This window comes from Vipera ursinii (assembly GCF_947247035.1).
Source record: "Vipera ursinii genome assembly, chromosome: 13".
NCBI classification, from domain to species: domain Eukaryota; kingdom Metazoa; phylum Chordata; class Lepidosauria; order Squamata; family Viperidae; genus Vipera; species Vipera ursinii.
This window is the reverse complement of record NC_139526.1, coordinates 2,490,449-2,510,665: the sequence shown is the minus strand read 5'-3', so window position 1 is coordinate 2,510,665 and position 20,217 is coordinate 2,490,449. Positions and strand designations below refer to the sequence as shown.

The 20,217-nt window shown below is 53.4% G+C and overlaps 2 protein-coding genes across 3 annotated transcripts in view; one reads left to right on the top strand and one right to left on the bottom strand.

The window, feature by feature from the left end:
• The window catches only part of PKD1 (polycystin 1, transient receptor potential channel interacting), a gene marked incomplete at its 5' end in the record, with an annotated part of 165,510 nt that extends 153,001 nt beyond the window's left edge, over nucleotides 1–12,509 (top strand). The window contains 8 exons of the mRNA XM_083373148.1: nucleotides 755–882; nucleotides 1,659–1,815; nucleotides 3,068–3,193; nucleotides 3,303–3,477; nucleotides 3,771–4,058; nucleotides 6,371–6,505; nucleotides 7,388–7,696; nucleotides 8,803–12,509. Of these exons, the coding sequence (XP_083229274.1) occupies nucleotides 755–882; nucleotides 1,659–1,815; nucleotides 3,068–3,193; nucleotides 3,303–3,477; nucleotides 3,771–4,058; nucleotides 6,371–6,505; nucleotides 7,388–7,696; nucleotides 8,803–9,366 (1,882 nt within the window). The 3' untranslated portion in view covers nucleotides 9,367–12,509. The remainder of the gene's footprint in view (nucleotides 1–754; nucleotides 883–1,658; nucleotides 1,816–3,067; nucleotides 3,194–3,302; nucleotides 3,478–3,770; nucleotides 4,059–6,370; nucleotides 6,506–7,387; nucleotides 7,697–8,802) is intronic.
• A 3,821-nt stretch (nucleotides 12,510–16,330) lies between these two features.
• Nucleotides 16,331–20,165, bottom strand: DCTN5 (dynactin subunit 5). 2 transcript variants are annotated; one of them, XM_083372968.1, is made up of 6 exons: nucleotides 20,061–20,165; nucleotides 19,874–19,942; nucleotides 19,629–19,747; nucleotides 18,184–18,295; nucleotides 17,498–17,600; nucleotides 16,331–17,424 (listed from the first exon to the last, which is right to left on the bottom strand). In XM_083372968.1, exons 1-6 carry the CDS (start codon nucleotides 20,106–20,108, stop codon nucleotides 17,327–17,329), a joined length of 549 nt encoding a protein of 182 aa, XP_083229094.1. In that variant the 5' UTR covers nucleotides 20,109–20,165; the 3' UTR covers nucleotides 16,331–17,326. The 2 variants fall into 2 exon arrangements, with proteins under 2 accessions (XP_083229094.1, XP_083229093.1); XM_083372967.1 differs by having other exon boundaries at nucleotides 19,629–19,942; nucleotides 20,061–20,160.
• Nucleotides 20,166–20,217: the final 52 nt, after the last annotated feature.

Sequence of the window (20,217 nt, the reverse complement as noted above, 5' to 3'; positions counted from 1 at the left end):
GTCGGCCAAGGGCACAGCCGCTTCTAGCAGGACCTTGGAGGCGACCTTCTCGGTGGGCGTTCTCACCTGCCCCTTGAAGCAGCCTCTTGGCCATCAACACGGCCCCACTTTGTCCTCTTCAGGTGGTCCCTGAAACCCATTTTTTCCCCCCAGACCTTGAGCGAGGATTCATTGGTCAGGCCGGGAGGTCATGTGGAGATCTGGCATTTATATTGTTTCTTCCCAAGCTTGTTTTTATGCTGGTGTTTGAACATACGTACATTGGTCTCTTTAATCCTTTTGGAGTTGGGCAGTCCAGACAAACTGACCGACAGATAACACAAAGAAAAGCTGCCGGTGGATTGGGCCCGTAGGCGATTCGATCCATTGCAGCCTGCCCCGTGGAAGGACTGTCCCAGCTTCTCTCCCATGCAGACCCACTGGGAGCAGCCCCGGGGGGGGAGGGGGGGGTGCCGCACCATTCAGGCCCTGAACTTCACCCCAGGCGGAAGGCTGGGCCGCTGTGCTTGGCCCTGGGGGCAGAGCAGGCAGGCAGGGAGGGGTTAGATCGGCTCTCTCGGGGCCAGAATCCAGTGGCTGCAGGGGAGACCCCCTTCTGGCCCGGGGAAGGGTCCCCGCTCATTAATAGGAAGGCGAGGATGGAAAGTGCAGCCCCAGCCGAGGGGGAACTGGAGGGGCTTTGAAATTGGGACGAGCATCTTCCGGGCTGAGCACAGTCGCTCTCTCCTTTCCCTTCTTCATCGTGTTGGCGCAGATCGGATGACTTCTGGCTTTGGACCACGCAGGGACTGTTGCCCTTCTTGTACCGGAACCGGTCTGCCCAGGCAAGCTCAGGTATCACCCTGGGGGTCCCACGACTGCGGCAAATCCGTATGCGAGAAGGTAAGTGAGAAGTGAGCGGGTCTTCATCTGTTTAGTGGTGAGCCCTGGTGCCGCGGTGGTTGGAATGCAGTATTGCAGGCTAAGTCTGCCCACTGCCAGCAGTTTGGTCCTGATCTGCTCGAGGTTGACAGAGGGAGAGGCAGAGGGAGCAGCCTCAAGCCGCCAACTGCCCCCAAGGTTGCATGACACTCTCAGACCCCCAGGCTCTTAGGCGCTTTCCCTCTAGGCCAGACAGAGGGGTCCCGCCTCTCCTCTGTGGGCCCTCCCAACCAGCGAGGCCCTTTCTCAGCCCTACTAAAAGCCAGATGAAGCCCCCTTGCTGCTCGCTCTCTTGCTCGTGGCTGGAAGAGGAGAGCTGAGAATCGTCAAGAGGTTCGGGAGAAAAGGCCGAATCAGGGGCACCCTCCAGGCAGCTCAGCTCCAAGGACTAAGCAGGGCTGGACCTGGCTAGTCACGGGATAGGAGAGCAGCGGAAAACCCCCCACAGTCCCACCTGGGAAGTTGAAAAACACCCTGGATGTAAACAACAACCAGACACTTCTGTGTAGGTATTGTTGCCAAGTAAACAATACAAAATGGAGTGTGACTTGATGACCAGACCACGTTTGGTCCGGTTGCCAACGATTCAACCTTTAGACGCCTTTGGCTTGGATGAAGATTGAGTCTTCGTTGACACGGTGTGACTTGATGGTTTTCTCTTGGGGGAAGACGACTCAGGGCTTGGAAATTTGCAGGTCCAGCAGATAAAACACGGTGCCCCCCCCTTTTCCCAACAGAGTGCTCGAATTCGCTGGAAGAGGCCCTCGGTGGGACCAAGGCGAAATGCGCTTTCAGTTCCAGCAGCTTTGACACCGCCAGCTACGCAGCTGGGTGGAAGAGCCCCTTGGATACCCTGGGGCCGCTCTGGACCGCCTCTCCTCCTGACCTGGTTGGGTGAGTGGAGCCCTTCTTTTCCCTTCCTGTGACTCACCTGCACAGGTAAGGAAGCCTCCTCCGTTTTGGTGTGAGCAGTTGCGTTTCCTTCTGGCCTACCGTTACTTGTGGTCCACCTCCAGGAGCACAGGAGAGATCGCATCTTAGCCCCTTATACAGATTTCCCCAGACAGGTAGTCCTTGACTTACAACAGTTCATTTAGTGACCATTCAAAGTTACAATGGCACTGAAAAAAATGACTTACAGTATGACTGTTTTTCACACTTACGACGGTTGCAGCATCCCCCATTGTCACGTCATCACAGTTCGGATGCTTGGCAACTGGTTCATATTTATGACGGTTGCACGTCCGCGCACGGGGACATGTGATCCCCTTTTGTGACCTTCTGGCAAGCAAAGTCAATGGGGAAGCCAGATTCACTTAACAACTGGGTTACTAACTGAACAACTGCAGTGATTCCCTTAACAACTGGGGCAAGAAGAGTCATAAAATGGTGCAAAATTCGCTTTACAACCGTCTCACATAGCAAGAGAAGTTTGGTTGTAAGTCAAGGACTGCCTATAGTGACAATCCAGTGAGAGGGTTTGGGCTATAGAATAGAAGAGAGCTGGAAGGGACCTCGGAGGTCTTCTAGTCCAGCCCCCTGCTCAAGCAGGAGACCCTATGCCAGGGGTCGGCAACCTCGGCTCTTTTATGACTCGTGGACTTCAACTCCCAGAATTCCTGAGCCAGCTATGCTGGCTCAGGAATTCTGGGAGTTGAAGTCCACGAGTCATAAAAGAGCCGAGGTTGCCGACCCCTGCCCTATGCCATTCCAGACAAGTGGCCGCCCACTCTCTTCTTCAAAACCTCCAGAGACTTCTGGAGGGAAGCTGTGGGGCGGAATGCAGCGTCAGGGTTGGACCTTCCAGATTATGCCAGAAACGAAAAAGAAGAGAGCATATTTTTTGTAAACCCTCCTGATTAAAAACAAGTCAGGGGAGGAGGAAGCAGAACTATCTGCTATTCTAACGTTTCTAACAGAGAAGCAAGTCAGCAGCAGGCAAGAGTCACAATCAAAGAAGAAAAGATAGAAAAACCCTTAGGAGAAAGCTGTCCAAAAGTGCAGTCTTTCGAACTGACTACTATTGGAAAGGTTTACAAAGACCTGGGAGAGGGCTAGAGCAGAATCCTGGGGCGCACAGAAGGGGCTTTTCCGGCCACGAGTGACCGGTGGGCTCTCCTCCCCCCCCTGCCCCCTTATATTCCAGGGCCTGGTACTGGGGCTACCTTTCCACCTATGACAGCGGGGGTTACATCCAGGAACTGGGAACAACTCTCCAAGAAAGCAACGCTTGTCTGCAGGTCCTCCAGCAGAACAACTGGATCAGCAACAGGTGGGTGAGGACGGCAGGGGGGACCCAAGTGGGAAACCGAGGCAGGCTTGCTCCCCCCCAAAGCTCCTTGCTTTTTGATATTTTGACCCCTTCTTTCCATCTGTTGCAGGAGCCAGGCAGTCTTTGTGGAAATGACCCAGTATCACCCTGTTCTGGACCTCCACGCGGCCGTCACGTTCCAGCTGGAGTTCCCTGTGGCCAAGCATGCCTTGCCAGCTGTGACCGTCACTCCCTTCCCACTGCACCCCCTTGGCAGGAGGGTAACCCCACAGCTGCTCATGATGGTCAGTCCCAGAGTTCTCTCTGCTCCACCTTCCTTATCCAGGGCAGGCTGTTGGCGCTGCTCCAGTGACCGTGCAGGAGACTCCAGGGCTGGGGCCAACAAATGACCTTTTTTGGCCCAAAGTCCCTAATTCCTCAGGGCCAACTAAGAGTGGAGGGCCTCCGATGGTGGGGAGGCTGAAAAAAAACGGAAGCAACTTTCTTCTCTGGATGATGGAAGGTGTGGAAGAGACTCATCCAGGTTTGGCCAGCTCCACGTTTCCTGGGAGCTGACCTCCTTCCCCTCCCCCTCCAGGTCTTCCTTATGATCCTGGTGGTCTACTTCGTGGTCTCCGAGTCTCTGGCCATCAAGAAGGAAGGCAAGGCCTACTTCGCCCTCCTCGGCAGCTACGGCCAGTGGCTGCTCATCCTGGCCACCACCTGCACCGTGGTTGTCCACCTCAGCCAGGCCTCTCTTGCTGAACGGCAGTGGGCAAAATACATGAAGAACAAGCGGGGCTTCACCAGCTTCCACCCGGTGGCTTCTCTCCACGTGGCCTTCAGTTGCCTGGCCGCTTCTCTGCTCTTCCTGCTTACGGTCAAGGTAGGACCCGGCGTCGCTCAGGAGGCGGTGGAATCACGGCTAGGGGCGCTTCGGGAAACCTGAAGAAAAGGTTGTGGATGTGACAATGAGCTAAAGCAGGGGTCTTCAAACTTGGCCCTTTTATGACTTGTGGACTTCAACTCCCAGAATTCCTCAGCCAGCATGCCTGGCTGAGGAATTCTGGGAGTTGAAGTCCACAAGTCATAAAAGGGCCAGGTTTGAAGACCCCTGAGCTAAAGCTTTCTTAGTGGATTAACTTGCCTCTCCTTTAGTATCTTGGGTGCCTTTTCTTTTTTCACTGTCCCAGAGTTGCTTTGGAAATGACTGCAAAGGTAAGATTTTGTGACACATAGAACATAGAATTAGAGAGTTGGAAGGGCCGTTGGAGGTCTTCTAGTCCAGCCCCCTGGCTCAAGCAGGAGGCCCTGTGCCATTCCAGACAAATGGCTGTCCAGTCTCTTCTTGAGACCCTCCCGTGATGAAGCACCCACAACCTCTGAAGGGCAACTGTTCCACTGGTTAATTGTTCTCGCTGTCAGGAAATTCCTCCTTTAGTTCCAGGTTGCTTCTTCTCTCCTTGATCAGTTTCCATCCGTTGCTTCTTGTCCTGCTTTCAGGTGCTTTGGAGAATAGCTTGACTCCCTCTTCTTTGGGGCAGCCCCTGAGATACTGGATCACTGCTATCATGTCACCCCAGTCCTTCTTTTCACTAGACCAGCCGTGCCCAGTTCCTGCAACCGTTCTTCATCTGTTTTAGCCTCCAGTCTCCCAATCCTCCTTGTTGTGCTTCTGTGCCCAGTCTCCATGCTCTTCATGGGAGAGAAGCAGTCGGCAGCAGCGTCAGATTTTCCTGCACATTTTCTTTCTCCTCCTCACTGGCCATTTGGCAGCATGTTTTTAGTTCCCCAGAATGGAGCATCAGATTATGCAACGAGCTCCTCCTAATCTCCGAGGTCCCTTCCATGTTCTAATCAGCGGCGGGAAGGAAATATCCTGGCATGTTTACGTGTGCAGGGAACTCTGCAAGGGGGAAGGTCAAAGAAATGATCAAAATCTACAAAAAGGTGGGCGGGGCATTGCAATCCAAGCCCCGCCCCTTTTGCATACAGGTGGTCCTCAACTTACAACCACAATTGAGCCCAAAGTGTATGCTTCTAAGTAAGAAATGTGTTAAAGTGGATTTTGCTCCATTTTACGACCTTTCTTGCCACCAATGTTAAGTGACTCACTGCAGTTATTAAGTGAATTGGCTTCCCCATTGATTTGGCTTGTCAGAAGGTCACAAAAGTGGATCACGTGACCACCCTGGGGCACGGCGACCGTCATAAATACGTGTTAGTTGTCAAGTGTCCGAATGTAAATCATGTGACCCCGGGGAGGCTGCAATGGTCATAAGTGTGAAAAATGGTCATGTCACTTTTTCCAGTGCCGTTGCAACTTCGAACCATACCGAAATGAACCGTAAATTGAGGACTCCCTGTGTGTTTAGATGTCTACATACAAAAGGATTGTGATACACGCTGCAGATTTTGACCCATCTTGCAGATGCTCCTGTATCTGTGTAAGAGTTTTCCACCGCTAGTTATAAAATGTCATTTAAAAGGATGGCGCAAAAACAATAAGCAAACAATCTCACTGAGACTCTGGAAGGAGAGCAGAGAAGAGCAACTAAGATGATCCAAGGCCTGGAGACTAAAACAAACGAAGAACGGCTGCAGGACTTGGGTTTGGCTAGTCTAGAGAAAAGAAGAAACAGGGGCGACATGATAGCCGTGTTCCAGTATTTGAGGGGCTGCCACAAAGAGGAGGGAGTCAAGCTATTCTCCAAAGCACCGGAAGGCAGGACAAGAAGCAACGGATGGAAACTAAGCAAGGAGAGAAGCAACCTAGAATTAAGGAGAAATTTCCTGACAGTGAGGACAATTAACCAGTGGATCAACCTGCCTCCAGAAATCGTGGGCGCTCCATCACTGGAGGTTTTTAAGAAGAGACTGGACGGTCACCTGTCCGAGATGGTATAGGTTCTCCTGCTTGAGCGGGGGGCTGGACTAGAAGACCTCCAAGGTCCCTTCCAGCTCTATTATTCTAGAATCTATGCTATTCTATGTTAAACCCCTCTGTCAGCTATAACGACTGAGGGCGTGGATTAGGGGCAGCCTGGATTGACTGAGGCAGAAGCGACCCTGGAGCAGGACTCTCCAATCCTTCTCCTCTCCCGAGAAGGGCTTCTCGCCCCGGCCTTAGAGAGCAGAGGCTGCCCCCACTTAGGCCAGGCCTTGCTGAGCCAACCTCCCCCTCTCTCCTTCCCAAAGGCTTCCCAGCAGCTGCGCTTCATCCGACAGTGGTCCACCTTCGGCAAAGCTTTGCAGAAATCGGCCAGGGAGCTGCTGGGCGCCGGTTTGGCCTTTGTGACCCTGACGTTGGCTTACGCACAGCTTGGCTACCTGGTAATGGAGGAACGCCTGAAGTCGGGAGGGGTGGACTGCGGGGACATTGTCCCACCAAAGCGTCAGATGCCTCTGCTCTGCATCTGGAGGGAGAGGAGAGCTGGGCCCCTTCCTTTGACCTGCCCTGCGGGGAGCCCCTTCCCCTGCTTTGGCCCCCAACCCGTGCCAATCCTTCCAGCCCCTTTTTTCCCCCACCACCCTTAGCAAAATGCCAGCCGGAGGGGATCGGCACAGCCACTTTTCTAAACGTGGTTTCTTCAGTCCCGCTTTACCGAGAGGGAGCTGGTTTCCCTCCTTGACTAGCCTCAGCCTCCTCCCGCAGGCAGCGACCGCCAGTGGCGATCCCTCCCCTCCCCCAGGCTCCTGGACTCCGTTCTCACCTGAGACCAGAGAAGGGTCCTGATAGGTGCCACTTCCTGCCTCCCCTTGACTCCCGAGAAGGGCTGCACCTTCTCTGCGGAGCTGCCCGGGTCCCACCCCTGCACCGGCCAGAAAGACTTTGTGCTCAACTCCCTGGTGTGTCATTGTGAAGCAGTGAAGCCACATCTAGGACGTGTGTCTGCCTCTTTGTTCCAATCGTCAGTCTCTGCTCTCAGGAGGTTTTCCTAACCATTGAACAAATGCAGCCATGCTTGGGGGGAAGGAGGGGGAGACCACCAGCTGCAGGCGCTGGACTTCTCTGTCCATTCTGAGTGGAAAAAACAGGGTTCAAGGCCCGGCGGGTCTGGGCCAGGGAGGAGGTTGGGAATCAACAAACCAACCCCAGGGAGGCCATTTGGCTGCCGGCAACAGAGGGAAGGAGACTCCTGAGTCCCAGGCTGTCTTCCCGGAGGGACCCCCCCTGCCCAGCCACTCACCCGGCCTCCCTCTGTGCCTGCACAGCTCTTCTCCTCCACCTCCGAGGGCTTCTCCAGCTTTGGCCGAGGGCTCCAGCTGTTCCTCACCGGTCTACACGGTGGCAGGAGCCTCCACCTGCTAGGACCCGCGGGGCTTCCCCACCTCATCTGGGCCAGCTACGTGATGCTGCAGCTGTGGTGCCTTTCGCGGCTCTTCCCCGCTGTGCTCATCCGTCATTACCGCGAGACGCGCTTCGAGATGTACAGGCCGGCCTTCGAGTCCCAGGACTACGAAATGGTGGAGCTTTTTCTTCGGAGGCTCAAGATGTGGATGGGCTTCAGCAAAGCCAAGGAGGTGAGGGACTGCCGAGGCCTGGGGAAGCCTCCACGGCTCTCGGCCTCCTCTTGCCGGCCTGGCTAGCCTGGCAGGCCAAACCCAGCTCGTTCCTTCCCTCAGACGAGACGCAGCTCTTTGGGCTGCTTTGCCCAAGGAGGAGTCCCATCCCTCAGCGCCCGCCCAAAGTGCGCGAATGGCGTGACCGAGGGCCTTCCTAGCTGTGGTTCCCTCGTTGCTGCTTTTAGCAAGGCAGCTGTCGACTGATGTGGCATCCAGAACGGCACCTGCAGGGACAGGAGGCCGTGGTCACAGGGTGGTCCAACCATACTAGTGAAGCTCCCACCCTTTTTAGGGGTCTGGCACGTGCGAGACACGCCAAAGGGGCAGGGCCTCCATCTTGGCTTCTTCCACCACCCTGGATCTCCCCACCTGACCACGCTTTCCCTCAGGGACGGTGCTCAGATGGTTGAATCTGCCCCCCCCCATGAACTTGCATTAAGATCAGGACGATTTCAGGAAGCGGCTGAGGCATTTAAGGCTGCCAAAAAACGTTTTGTTGCTGAGTGGAGTTATTTTTATGCAGTTTTGGAGTGACTTAAGATTTTGTTGTATTGATTTTGATTTAAAGTCGGTGGTACGGATGTGTTTATACGTAGCTGGGAGCAGAAGGCACTTTAAACTACGTCTTGGCAAACAAACGAAAGGCACTTCAACCCTGGCCCTCCCTTCCAGAGCCTTGCTCCCATGGGAAAGGAAAGAGGGCCCTTCCCCACTCACTTTTGCCCTCAGGACTTGCCTTTGAGGAGGGGCCGGCCTGCCCAGGGCAGCCTTGACCTCGTGGCTCCCTTCCTGCCCAGGATCAGATGGAAGGCCCAGTGGAGGCTGCAGGGCCGGCAGCTGAAGGCAGAGACTCCAAGCGGGGCGAGTAGATCAGTGGGAGGCAGGGGATTTTCCCAAGCTTGACTTTTGAGCACCTGCTTCGGCTTCCTTGTGTGGGGCTGTCGTTCTCCTCTGGTGCCAGCACCATCATGGCTCCCGTGGTTTTGCTGTCGGGGCAGTGCAGATGGAGGCCCTCGGGGGAGGCTGGCCCAAGCCCCCCTGCTGAGACGCATCTCTTCCCGCAGTTCCGCCACAAGGTCCGCTTCGAAGGGATGGAGCCGCTGCCCTCCCGCTCCTCCAGCCAGGACTCCCGGTCGTTGCAAGGAGCCACCCCCAGCGCCGCCTCCGAGAGCTCCCGGGCCTCCACTTCCTCCAGCCAGCTGGACGGGCTCAGCCTCACCACCAGCACCGGCGACAGTGTGGAACTCGATCTGGAGATCCAGCAGCTTCTCTCCCTCCTGCAGACGCTGCTCGCCCACTTCGACCGGGCGAACGGGGCGGCCGAGGAGGTGTACGCCTTGGAGTGCCAGCTGGAGAGCAGCCGGAGGCGGCAGGCCTGGCGGAGGGCCGAGCGGCCGGCCAACCTTTCCCACCCCGTCCGCACGGCCCCCGCCTGCCCGTCTTCCGAGCCGGGCCCCGGCAGCCGGCCTGTCCCGCCCTCCCGGCCCCTGAGCAGCCCTGCAGCCTTCTGGGTCCTCCACCACAGCGGCCCAGGCGCTCAGCTGACACCGCGGAAGACACCGGTAGCAGCGGCCAAAAGGAAGAAGCCTCTGTGGGCCAACAACCGAGTCCACCCCACTGGCAAGTAAAGTGTGAAGGGAGATGCTTCTACTCCGGTCTCAGGCTGTGTCCGCCTGGTCCCTTCCGGTGGGGGCTGCAGGTCGGCTCTGGAAGCCGCAGGGGCACCAACCGGCACGCAGAGCCACAGCCGCCCACGATGCAGCCAGAGGCCCTTCCCGACTTTGGGCCTCTGCAGAGGCTGAACAGCTCTCGCCTGGTTTCCACGCATGTGTGTGTGTGTGTGTGTGTATGTTGGGGGAGCGGGGAGCCAGGAAAGGCCAAGTCAGTTGTGGTGTGAAGCCCCCTTCAGGGAGAAGCAAGGACTCTCGGAGGGCAAGAACAAAACAAGTGTTATTTTTCACAGAAGCTTTACAGCAAACAAAACCAGGTTTGTGTGTGTGCGTTTGTGTGTTTGTGCATGTGTGTGTGTGTGTGTGTGAGAGAGAGAGATCATGTGTGTTTTTAATGGAACCTGTTCTTTTTTTGTAAGTCTGCTCAAGGGAAGAGCTGAAAAAGCACGGTGGAGCAATGGCCAGGCTGAGCCTGGAGGGGAAGGACTGGTATCCCTGAGTGGAGTTGGAGAGAGACCTTGGCAGAGTGTGTGGAGAAGCTGGACTTTGCAAACAGAATGCGGGGCGGAAAGGACAAACCCAGTGGAGTGGAATATACACTAAATCCAAAGAGAGTGTCAGACTGAGATTTTTAAAAAAGGACCCCTTGTTTTTGACCAGTGTGCAGTTGAAGCCTCTCCTCTGCCAGTCTTGAAGATGGCAAAAACCGTTTAATGGGTCTAAAAACTAAGCAGGTTTGAAAAGGGGGGGGAAGTGGGGGCCTGCTGCGTGGAGAGGACCTGGGAGCTGGTTTCACCAGGTTTCGTTCCCGCTGCTGTGCTCCATTAAGGTGGGGTTATGTGTGTTAGGTTGATTGCGTAATTGTCTTGTTGAGGAACATGATGGTTTATTTTTATAGGGTCGGTTTGCGTGAATGTATGCTTGAGTATGCATGAATGAATATATGAATATATTTATATATTCATTCATTCATATGGTTTACTAGTTGTATTTACTGCCAGCACTTTAATCTATGCTTGCCTTAGCTACCAATGACACATGCAACTTTTAAAGAACAGGATAATATATCATGAAAGCAGTATTTTTTTGGTGCCTTTGTAGATCATAATTTGAAACAGGCCACTGGACTATGACCATAGATGGGCCACTTGTTCCCATGTCTTGGGAGTGACCCCCAGACCCCGAGTGAGGTGGCAGCCTGGAAATGCTGGAATGGCACCAGTTGGGATGGAAGAGGATGACCATCTAAGCCAGAGGTGGGGAACAAGGGCCCCTTTAGGACTGGTGGACTTCAATTCCCAGAATTCCTGAGCCAGCCATGCTGGCTCAGGAATTCTGGGAGTTGAAGTCCACCAGTCCTAAAAGGGCCCTCATTCCCTGCCCCTGGTCTAAGCAATGTGTTTTGTGTTCCTGGTGCACAGAAACTGTTGCTTGCAGATGAAGAGCGGTGGAGAAGGGACCCACCAACTCATCATCTGTCTATTCTAGCTCCCAAATCAGAGCTCGGCCACTGGGATGGCCAGGTGACCATTGCAGGCTGGGTCCTGAATGTGCCTGGCCACTGTGCTCTCTTCCGAGTCCCACAAGGACCAGGATTGCGAGAGGCCCCATGGGGAGCCACCTCCACCTGACCCCCTTGCTTTAATTCGGGCAATCCCTTCCATTGAATGCCACGGCTGGTCCGTGCAGACACCCCCGTATTTTTCCTTTCTCGTGACAAATCCCACCATATTCCAGTGGCCAGTTTAATGTTATGTGTATTATAAGTAATTTATATGGGATTTTTACAGGAAGAAAAATGTATATTTTTGTATGTTGGCTGTTTTTATAGCAGTGGTATTATGCTCACACATGTAGATGGTAGTTATTTAAAAAAAAAAGTGGCATCAAAAGCCTTGGTTAAACGTTGCGGGGGGGGAATCAATGTATGGGGTTTGCCAGAGGAAATTTTGAGACGTTAGGGCAGGAGGCAGGACTTCCTGGCAGGGCCTCGGCTGCAATCCCTGCGAGACCACCCCCACCCCCGTCCCAGAGGCCCCTCCCCAACTGCTCGGCCCAAACCTCACTTAAACAGCTTAGGCGGCCTTCGGTACTCGAGAGTTGCAAGGAGATGTTATTTCTTTTTAATAGCTACTTTGGGGGCTGTAGCCACGATTTCTGACCCTTGGAAAAATACATTTACTTGTTTTTAATATCGTTATTTATGAGGGTGCTATTGTCAAGGGTCATATTTTATCATATTCCAGACTAGTACAAAGCAGACTTAATACCTTCTTTGATGGTTGGCTGGTTGGTAAAGAGACAGTGAAGAAGTTGAGGGGGGGGAGGAAAGAATCAGAATTTGTTTTGCTTAGATTACTTCTCAGTCTTGGCCATTATCCAGTAGGGAAACCGTTCAGGGCCAACTGCTGGACGTCCTCCTCCCAAGATCCAGCTGACATCCCTCCTTCCCAGCTGGAAATGAAGCATCTTAACTGGGGAGGGGGCACTGTGGGGCCACCACTGACCAGTGCCAGCCCAAAGCGGAAGGAAATGTGACATTGACTTCTTTAAACAACATCTGGTTTGAGGTTGGCGTCCTTTAAAGAGCACAGCCTAAAAAGCAGGCCAGTAAATGGAGGATGGACAGCTTGAGGCCGAGGAAGGGGATTTTACGCTTGTGTTGGTCGTTAAAAGTTCTTCTGGGTTTTTTAAAATGTTGGGAAATTGCAGAGGATGGGGCGAGTCAAGGCAGGAGCAGGAACCAGAAAGTGAGGAGGATGGTGAGGAGAGGCCTCTCGCGTTTGGCTGCAACAAGAGCTACAAGTATAGCAGCAAATTCACCGCATGGACACCCTTCGACGACATCCACGAAGCCACATCTGGCCCCTCCTGCCAAAAAAACACTGAATGTACGTTTGGGCCTCTGCGGCCAGTTTCCTATTTATTCATGCCTGAAATTCTACCCAGCAACACAGTTTACCCAACAGCTTGAAAAGGGTTTCTGAGTAGCGAGAATGTAAGAAACAAGTGTGCTTTATGCTAAATTTGCAGAGAAAGTATTTTCTTTTATACTGGTGAATTAGCCTGACAAGGTCATATTAAAAGACAATGGACTGCTCCGTTAACGTCTCTGTCTTTTTAAACCAAGGTTGGGCCGCGTGAGAAACTGGGAGGAGGAGGGCTCTATTGTTCTATGTTCTACAGCAGGGGTCCCCAACCTGTGGGCTGCAGCCCACTACCGGGCCATGGCCTACTGGCCACCAGGCCGTGGGACAGGCTGGCCAGCGCACACACGTGCATGCACACACACCCACTCGGACTAGCGGAGTGTGAAAACAGTGTGAAAACAGGACGCTATGCCTCGGGCCGCGAAAATGGCACCACACCATGCAAGAACAAGGTAGGGTTAGTGAGTATCATGTGGGTCCTAGCGCCGCTCTGTTTGCATTGCGCACCTGCTTGTGGCCCCGTTTGCACGCATTACCCCTCCCTTTCCCTCCAGTCCACAACCGAGAAAGGCTGGTGACCTCTGTTCTACAGTATATCTCATCAACCAATGAGCTCCTTTATGTTCCAATAGCTCCACCACCACTGTTGTTCATCCCAAAGTCAATTTTAATTAATTAAACATTAATTAAAATAAATTTAAATTAGGGCCCAAATATCCCCATCCCCCCAAAAACAAAGGCCAAACCACAGGTATCCTAGACAGAACACAATCCATACAAAAACCCAAAGAATTGCAATAGCAAAACAGAACGAGAAGTTAGAGGAGCATCTGTGGGATGCCCTACTCTGAAGACTCCTAGTGGAGACCGTGATGCAGCATCTGGAAACTATAGCGGTCTCCACAAGAACAACCAAATTATGGGTCCAGTATGTGCGTTTTCACGTTAAATGAAAAACCTATCTGCAACAATCCACACGCTACTACAACCACACAGCATCAGGATAGTACACAAACCAACTAACCCTCTCCAACACATCAAAGCTATAGATAGTCCTCGACTTAATGACCCAAAGATGCTTTTCAAGAGGCAACTGGACTTTACTTTTTTCCTTGAAAACGTTTTGCTTCTCATCCAGAACTGAAGAAGCTTCTTGGGTGGGAAGCAAAACTTCTTCAAGGAAAAACAAGTCCAGTTGCCTTTTGAAAAAGCATCCCTGGGTCCAATTTCCTTATTGTTTCTTCTTTCTGATGCTGGAAGACTGCAAAAAGAAAGGTGAGCTCACCAAAGGAGAGGTTGGGATCCAAAGGCTGCAAATTCTCCCCAACCTTCCAATTTATTCCTGATCAGGTATAAAAATTGGACTAATTATTTTGGCAGTCTTAGATGCCTTCTCTCCTGTCTCCCAAAAGAGAAAAACATTTTGTCCAAAAAGGAAGGATTCCTATATTTACCCCACTCCCTGGTTGAAAACAATTAGATGGTTTAGGAAGTGAATTAAGAATTTCCTCTAACAGTAGGAAGTTCTCTGGTATTTGCCCGCTGGGAACGGCTGAAGCATCTTCCCCCTTGGGGTGCTAAGTCATCTTTCAACCCGTATTAGATCCTTTCAATCTTCAAAACTTAAATGTGTTTGTGCATAGGCCCGTACTGTAACAAGTGTAGGTAGGACAACAGGTAAATAGCAATACCTATTCAGCTGTTTCCTGACGTCTTTATAGGTAGTCCTCAACTTATGACGTTTGTGCCTAGAATTTATGTTGCTTAATGAGACATTTATTTTGTCCCATTTCACGACTTTTCTTGCCATGTTTGTTAAGTGAATCGCTGCAGTTGCTCAATTAGTAACACAACAACTGTGTTACTAATTGATCACAGGATCCCGGGACACTGCAACCGTCATAAATACAAACCAGTTGCCAAGCATCCAAGTGTGAATCACATGGCCGTGGGCAACGGTCGTGTGAAAAATGGTCATATGTCACTTTTTCAGTGCTGTTGTAACTTCAAACGGTCACTAAAGAAACTGTTGTAAGGACTACCTGTACTTAGAATAAATTATCTGAAATTTTACCAGCCACCTTGGACGTAAGGGAGTGACTTCAGATTTTCAGAGTTCCAGAAACCCTGGACATATGTGTATGAACACATGTTTTACTGAAGCTAGCAAGAAACCTTGAGTTGTGGGTGCAGGTTGTGTAATGAGCACTAGGAATATCCTTGAGGAATAGGAATAAAAGTGCCACCAAGACAATTATCAGATAAATGAAATCCAGGGCAGAAACGTAATTGGAGAAAGCGTCTCAGATGGGACCCTCCCAAGTTCCCCGCCGGGGGGGGGGGAGAAAGCTATTCAGACTTGCCAGGTTCTGTTATAACAGGGGTCTTCAAACTTGGCCCTTTGATGACTTGTGGACTTCAACTCCCAGAATTCCTCAGCCAGCTGAGCTGGCTGAAGAATTCTGGGAGTTGAAGTCCACAAGTCATCAAAGGGCCAAGTTTGAAGACCCGTCTTATAATAATAAAAGTACTATTAGTGTTCATAATAAACAGAAAGAACTGACGGTTGTGGCCAAGGAAGCATTCACATTCCCAGAACCTTTGACCGGTCTGGGGAAAATGCTGCCCTGGGACATCCTCCTGGTTAGTTGAGGAGAATTCCAGGCAAATAAGGAGAACTGAAGATGGCTGTGCTGAGAGCAGAGCCGATGAAGAGCCCATGAACGGACTGACTCTTTGCACTTCCTCTCCAGACCAGGAGGACTGGGATCGCCCACAAGGGCTCCAGAAGAGCAGCACATGGTCCAAAGTGCTTCTTCCAAATCACACACACACACACACTGGAGATGTGGTGGCATGTGCAGCTGAAGAAGGGGGAGGGAACGTCTGCAGTAGCACAGCGCTGCCTAAGAAGAAGGCAGCACAAGACACCGCAGCCCTGAAGCAAAAGGTTTCAGGCACTCACCCAGTCTAGAATCTCTTGGGATATGTCTGTTAGGTTAGGACAGGTCTCTCCAAACATGGCAGATTTAAAACTTGTGGACTTCGACTCAGAATTCCTCAGCTAGCCACGCATCCACAAGCCTGGACCCTGGACTAGGTTAGAACTTTAGCTTGGCAAGAGTCTGTCCTTCAGGTATAAGCAAATAAAGATCTGAACTGGATCACACTGTTATTGGAGTTTGGGTCTGACACTAGATCCGTCTACCAAAATAATCTTGAGGAACCCCGAGGTGGTGGATAGGACTCTTACAACTGCTACTTCGACTACCCGTTAGATACATGTCCCTCCTGGCTGCTTAAGGTTGCCCAGGAGGGGGCGCCTGATCAGGTCTGGGTTATGACTAATAATTCCTACCTAGAGGGTGATTCCATTGTTCTCAAGGAGACACCGATGTGACTCTTCTGAAGGGGCCATCACTCAGCCCAACAAGTCTGGACTGCTTTCATCCGCTCCAAACCCCCTTTTGGAGGAAAGTTGTGAAGCTGCAGATGTTTGATTACCATACAAGCCCTGATGATATTACCTGACTTGGTAATGAAACGTCTCCAAGAAGACAGCCAAGCTCAGTGAGCACCAAGGATCCCACACCTTTAAAGGCATTCATGGCTTGGGGCCAGGTTACCTGAGGGAACATCTTCTCTGTCTTTTCCCACCAATCCACTTCAGTCTGTCAGGATGGGGATGCTCTGGGCCGTCACTCAAGGGCTGTCGGCTGGTGGGGACCAGGAAACGTGACTTCTCCGCCAAAGCCCTCCAGAACATCCTTTCAGAGATCAGAATGAGCCCAGCCCTTCCATAAGTCTGCGAGGACTTGGTTCTGTGCCTGGCCCCCCAGGTGGGTTAAGGGCCTCTTGGCTACATTAACATCCATGGCAATAGCTCTGTTTGGCAACCACGCATGTTTATTTTGTATGGTTTTCAATTTGTTTTTATGCTTTATGTTTGCCACCCAGAGTCACTGGTTCCGGTGTTAGAGGAACAAAATAAATCCCATATAGCAAAATTTTTAATACACAATGGAGGTTCACAGGCCAAGAATGCAGAAACACAAACAGGGGTGCGAGTGTGCACGCACACAAGACCTGGAGCAACTTAAGCTGAAGTCTAACATGCAGGAAGTGGCAGCACAAGAAGACAAGGAACCAAGACAGGCAAACTAGGCTGCTTTGCCTGTGGGGGAGGGGGAAATGAAGCAGAGCGCTGGGAAGAGCTCAGAGGGCTGGGCAAGGGAGGGGTTGCACCCCCCATTTGCCTGGCAGCAGCTTCTGCCCTCCCCCTAAGTAGCGAATCTCCCAACTCCCCCACCAAGTGACCCACGTGGTCCTTTCCTCTTGCCCAGCTTCTCCAAAGTGACCATTGGTCGGAGGGCGCAACTGCTGTCCCGTGGGAAGGGGCTTGATCCCGCCCTGCCAGCCCAGGTTGTGCCTGAACCCCACCAAGAATCAAGAGAAGGAAAGATCCACTTTGATTGACAGCCCACAGAGCTCTGGATTGGGCTGCAGCCGCTTCCACAACGGGCGGCTGAAGGGAGGGCTTGGCAGCATCCCAGAAAGCTCTGAGGGGCTAAGAAAAAATGAACGACAGCGAGAAGGGGAGTCAGGACCCTCTCAAGGGAGGATTGCGATCAAGTGGGAAGGACCAGCGAGAACAAGAGCGGCAGCATCCTAAATGAACCCACCCACCCACCCCACAAAGCACTGAGTGCTTCCCTCTTCTGCTCAACAGAACAAAGTGGATTTAGAGTTAAACCAGCATGGAGTACATTGCAGGGAGCCAGGCCAAGGCTAGCCTCGTCCAACCATCCAGAGGAAACCAGAAGAGCCTCTGGGGAAGGCCTGGTCAATCCAGGAAGGAGGACGTCACCAACAAGGAAGGTGGCCTGACTGGGAAGCTTTCGGCAGGTCAGCTCTGGAGCCAGCTGCCTGCAGGGCGCCCACTGGCCATGCCAGTCCTGAACCCCCCCTCCCCCGAGAGGAGGAGCTTCTCAAATCTGGGTGAGGGGCAGGAATTTCTGGTAGTAGCTCTTGGTGACGTCCATCATCAGCTCCTGCGTGCACTCGGGCAGCTCCCCCGAGAAGAGCCCTGGAGAGAAAAGGAACGTGAGCAACTCGCTGGTCCTCCTGCCCCCCCCCACACCCTACCCCTTCCAGCTTACCTGGGCAGCCAGAGAAGACGGTGAAAGGCGGGACCACCGTTTCCGGGGGCAACACCGTGTTGTCAAGGATTCTGCAGCAGTCTTTCAGGACACACCTGCGACCCTAAAAGGACACCCGGAAATGAAGATGTCATCTGCTGGAGCCTCTTGGGCAAAGGGATGGAGCCAGCCACAGGTTCCTAAGGATCCCTCAAGCTTAGCAACTTTAAGATAAGCGGACTTCAATTCCCAGAAATCCCACGCTGGCTGGGAAATTACGATCTTCACGTATCTTAAAGCCGCTAAGCTGGAGAAATGGGGCTTTAGATGCTCTCTGTAATGTCACCCACGTGCCATGAATCTGAACTACCTGGAGTGGTTCATCTCGCTCGTTCCCACAGTCCACAGAGCATATTATTGCTTATGGTGTTGCAAAACCTTCTAGCTACTTAATGGGCAGCCCTCCCAGCTGGGACTTGTCACCTTCATGCATAAAAAGAACAAGCACACCAGGAAAGCATCTCTTAAGAATTTGAGATCACCGAACAGCAGATAAATCCCATCGCCCCTTAATCTGAATGAATGTGTTTGACTCTTTCTTGTGAGGCCCACTTAGGGTCCACCTCCAAGCTCCTAGAGCTACAGGTGAAGGTAGGTTTGAGCCAAAGTCCCTCTTCATCTGAAGCTGAGCAGGTATGCGCACTTACAATGACGCAGTTCTTGCCTATGTGGACATAAGAGCCAATTTGAGCCGCATTGACAACACAATCCTCCTCAATGAAGACATGATCCCCGATGTGCAGAGGGAAGAAGGCAACCCTGCAGAAAAGAAGAATGGAGCTTCATCACCAGCATTCCTTCCTTGCTCAGGGCTGAACAAAACCAGGCGACACGGCCTGCGCCTGGCTGCAGGTTCGGTCGCTCTGGTGAGGGGACAGAATGCAAGAATCCCAAGCGCCCCCCCCGCCGAGCCCCCTGACTGAGGCCAACAACCAGCAGAGGTCTTGAGGATTCCTTTCTGCTCACCCACCCCTCCCTCCTCAGTGGCAGCCAAGACAAAAGAGAGCAAAAAGAGATGGGCAGTACAGCCAGTTGGGGAATTCTGGGAGTTGAGGTCCACACATCTTAAAGTTGCCAAGGTTGAGAAACACTTCCCTAGCGTAAGATGGGAGGCCAACAAAAGTTATATTCGTATATAACATTTATGTGTTAAATATATGCAGCGTGTGTACATGCGTATGTATATGCATGCATGTGTATGCGTATATATGCATACACACAAATCTTAGCCACTGTCCATCCACTGCAGCATGGAGGCCTGTTGCGCAGGTTTCCAACCCACACGGTCCTGAGCTTGCTTTTGCCAACTGGGCCCACGATATTTGCTGATGTTGCTGATGAATCTCACGTTGGGTCTCTTTCGTGGACACTTTTGATCAAGTGGGATCCGTTCCGTGTGTCAGGATCCCCAAAGAAATGCATTCTTTTCTCTTCCCATGCTTTGCCTGGCTTGGCAACCATTCTTTGGGGCCTGCCATTCTGCTGGGAGGGGGTGTGCTCTGGGATGCCTTACCCCAGGCGTGTCAGACTGTGCCCACCTCACTGCCGGAAATGGGGGGAAAGTCGCGCTATGTCACGCGACTCTGACATGCCCGCCTTACGCTGTCTTCTGCTGTGCCCCTCCCGCAGGAGAAGGAAAGCATCTCCCTATCCGGGTGGCGGCTGGTGCTTAGAGCCGGAAGGAGAAGGAAGCCGACAGCGCCCGTTACCAAAAGACCACGCCAGCCGTAGACTGGCCGGGCTTGAAAGGGAGGCTGGCACTCTGGCGGGAGGCCTGGCAAAGATTGCTTTTCATGTGCCATTTGCGCAGGGTTTCCCCCAGATCAGGGGCAGGCCGCCTCGGCTCTTTCGTGACCCGTGGACTTCAACTCCCAGAATTCCTGAGCCAGCCAGGCTGAGGGGAAAGGGAGAGGCTTCCAAGCGGAGCCAGGATGGCTGAGGAATTCTGGGAGTTGAAGTCCACGGGTCACGAAAGAGCCGAGGCGGCCCCCCCGCCCCCCCATAAAAGCTCCTTCCGAGGCCAGGCCCGTCTCGGGAGGTTCCTGGGCAGGCAGAGCTGAGCGGGACCGTCCCGGCGAGCGCCCCCTCCTACCCTTTGCTGAACTTCTTGAAGGGCGGCCGGATGACGCTGCGGCTCTTCACCACGCAGTGCCGCCCGACGCGCACGTTGGCCAGGTCCCCGCGGACGATGCAGTCGTTCATGACGATGGTCTGGGGGGGAGAGGAGGGCCCGGTGGGGAGGGGTCGCAACCCCCCCCGCCTCCCCCCAGCAGGGAGGGCGTGGCCTTGCCTGGCTCCGCCTCCCCGGCCCCTTCTGGCGGGCGGGGCCTGCCTCACCTTGCCGTTGAGCACGATGTTCTGGCTCCCGCACAGCACCGACTGCCGGCTCACCTTGTTCCCGGAGGCCTGCCGGGGAGGGCCGCAGGGTCACCGCTCGGCCTCCGGGCCCCCCCCACACACACACAGTGAGGGCCCAGCCCGCCCCGCGCCCGACCGGCCGCCCCGCCCCGCCCCGCCCGCGCACCGTCTCGATGTACTCGGACTTGTTGTAGAGCATCTCGCCCAGCTCCATGGCGGCGCCCGGCACGGCCCGTCCGCGGGAACGCCCACCGCGCCCCGCCGGCTTCCGTAGCCCCCCCCTCCCCGGCCAATGGGCGGGGCTGGCCCGTCGGGCGCCAGCG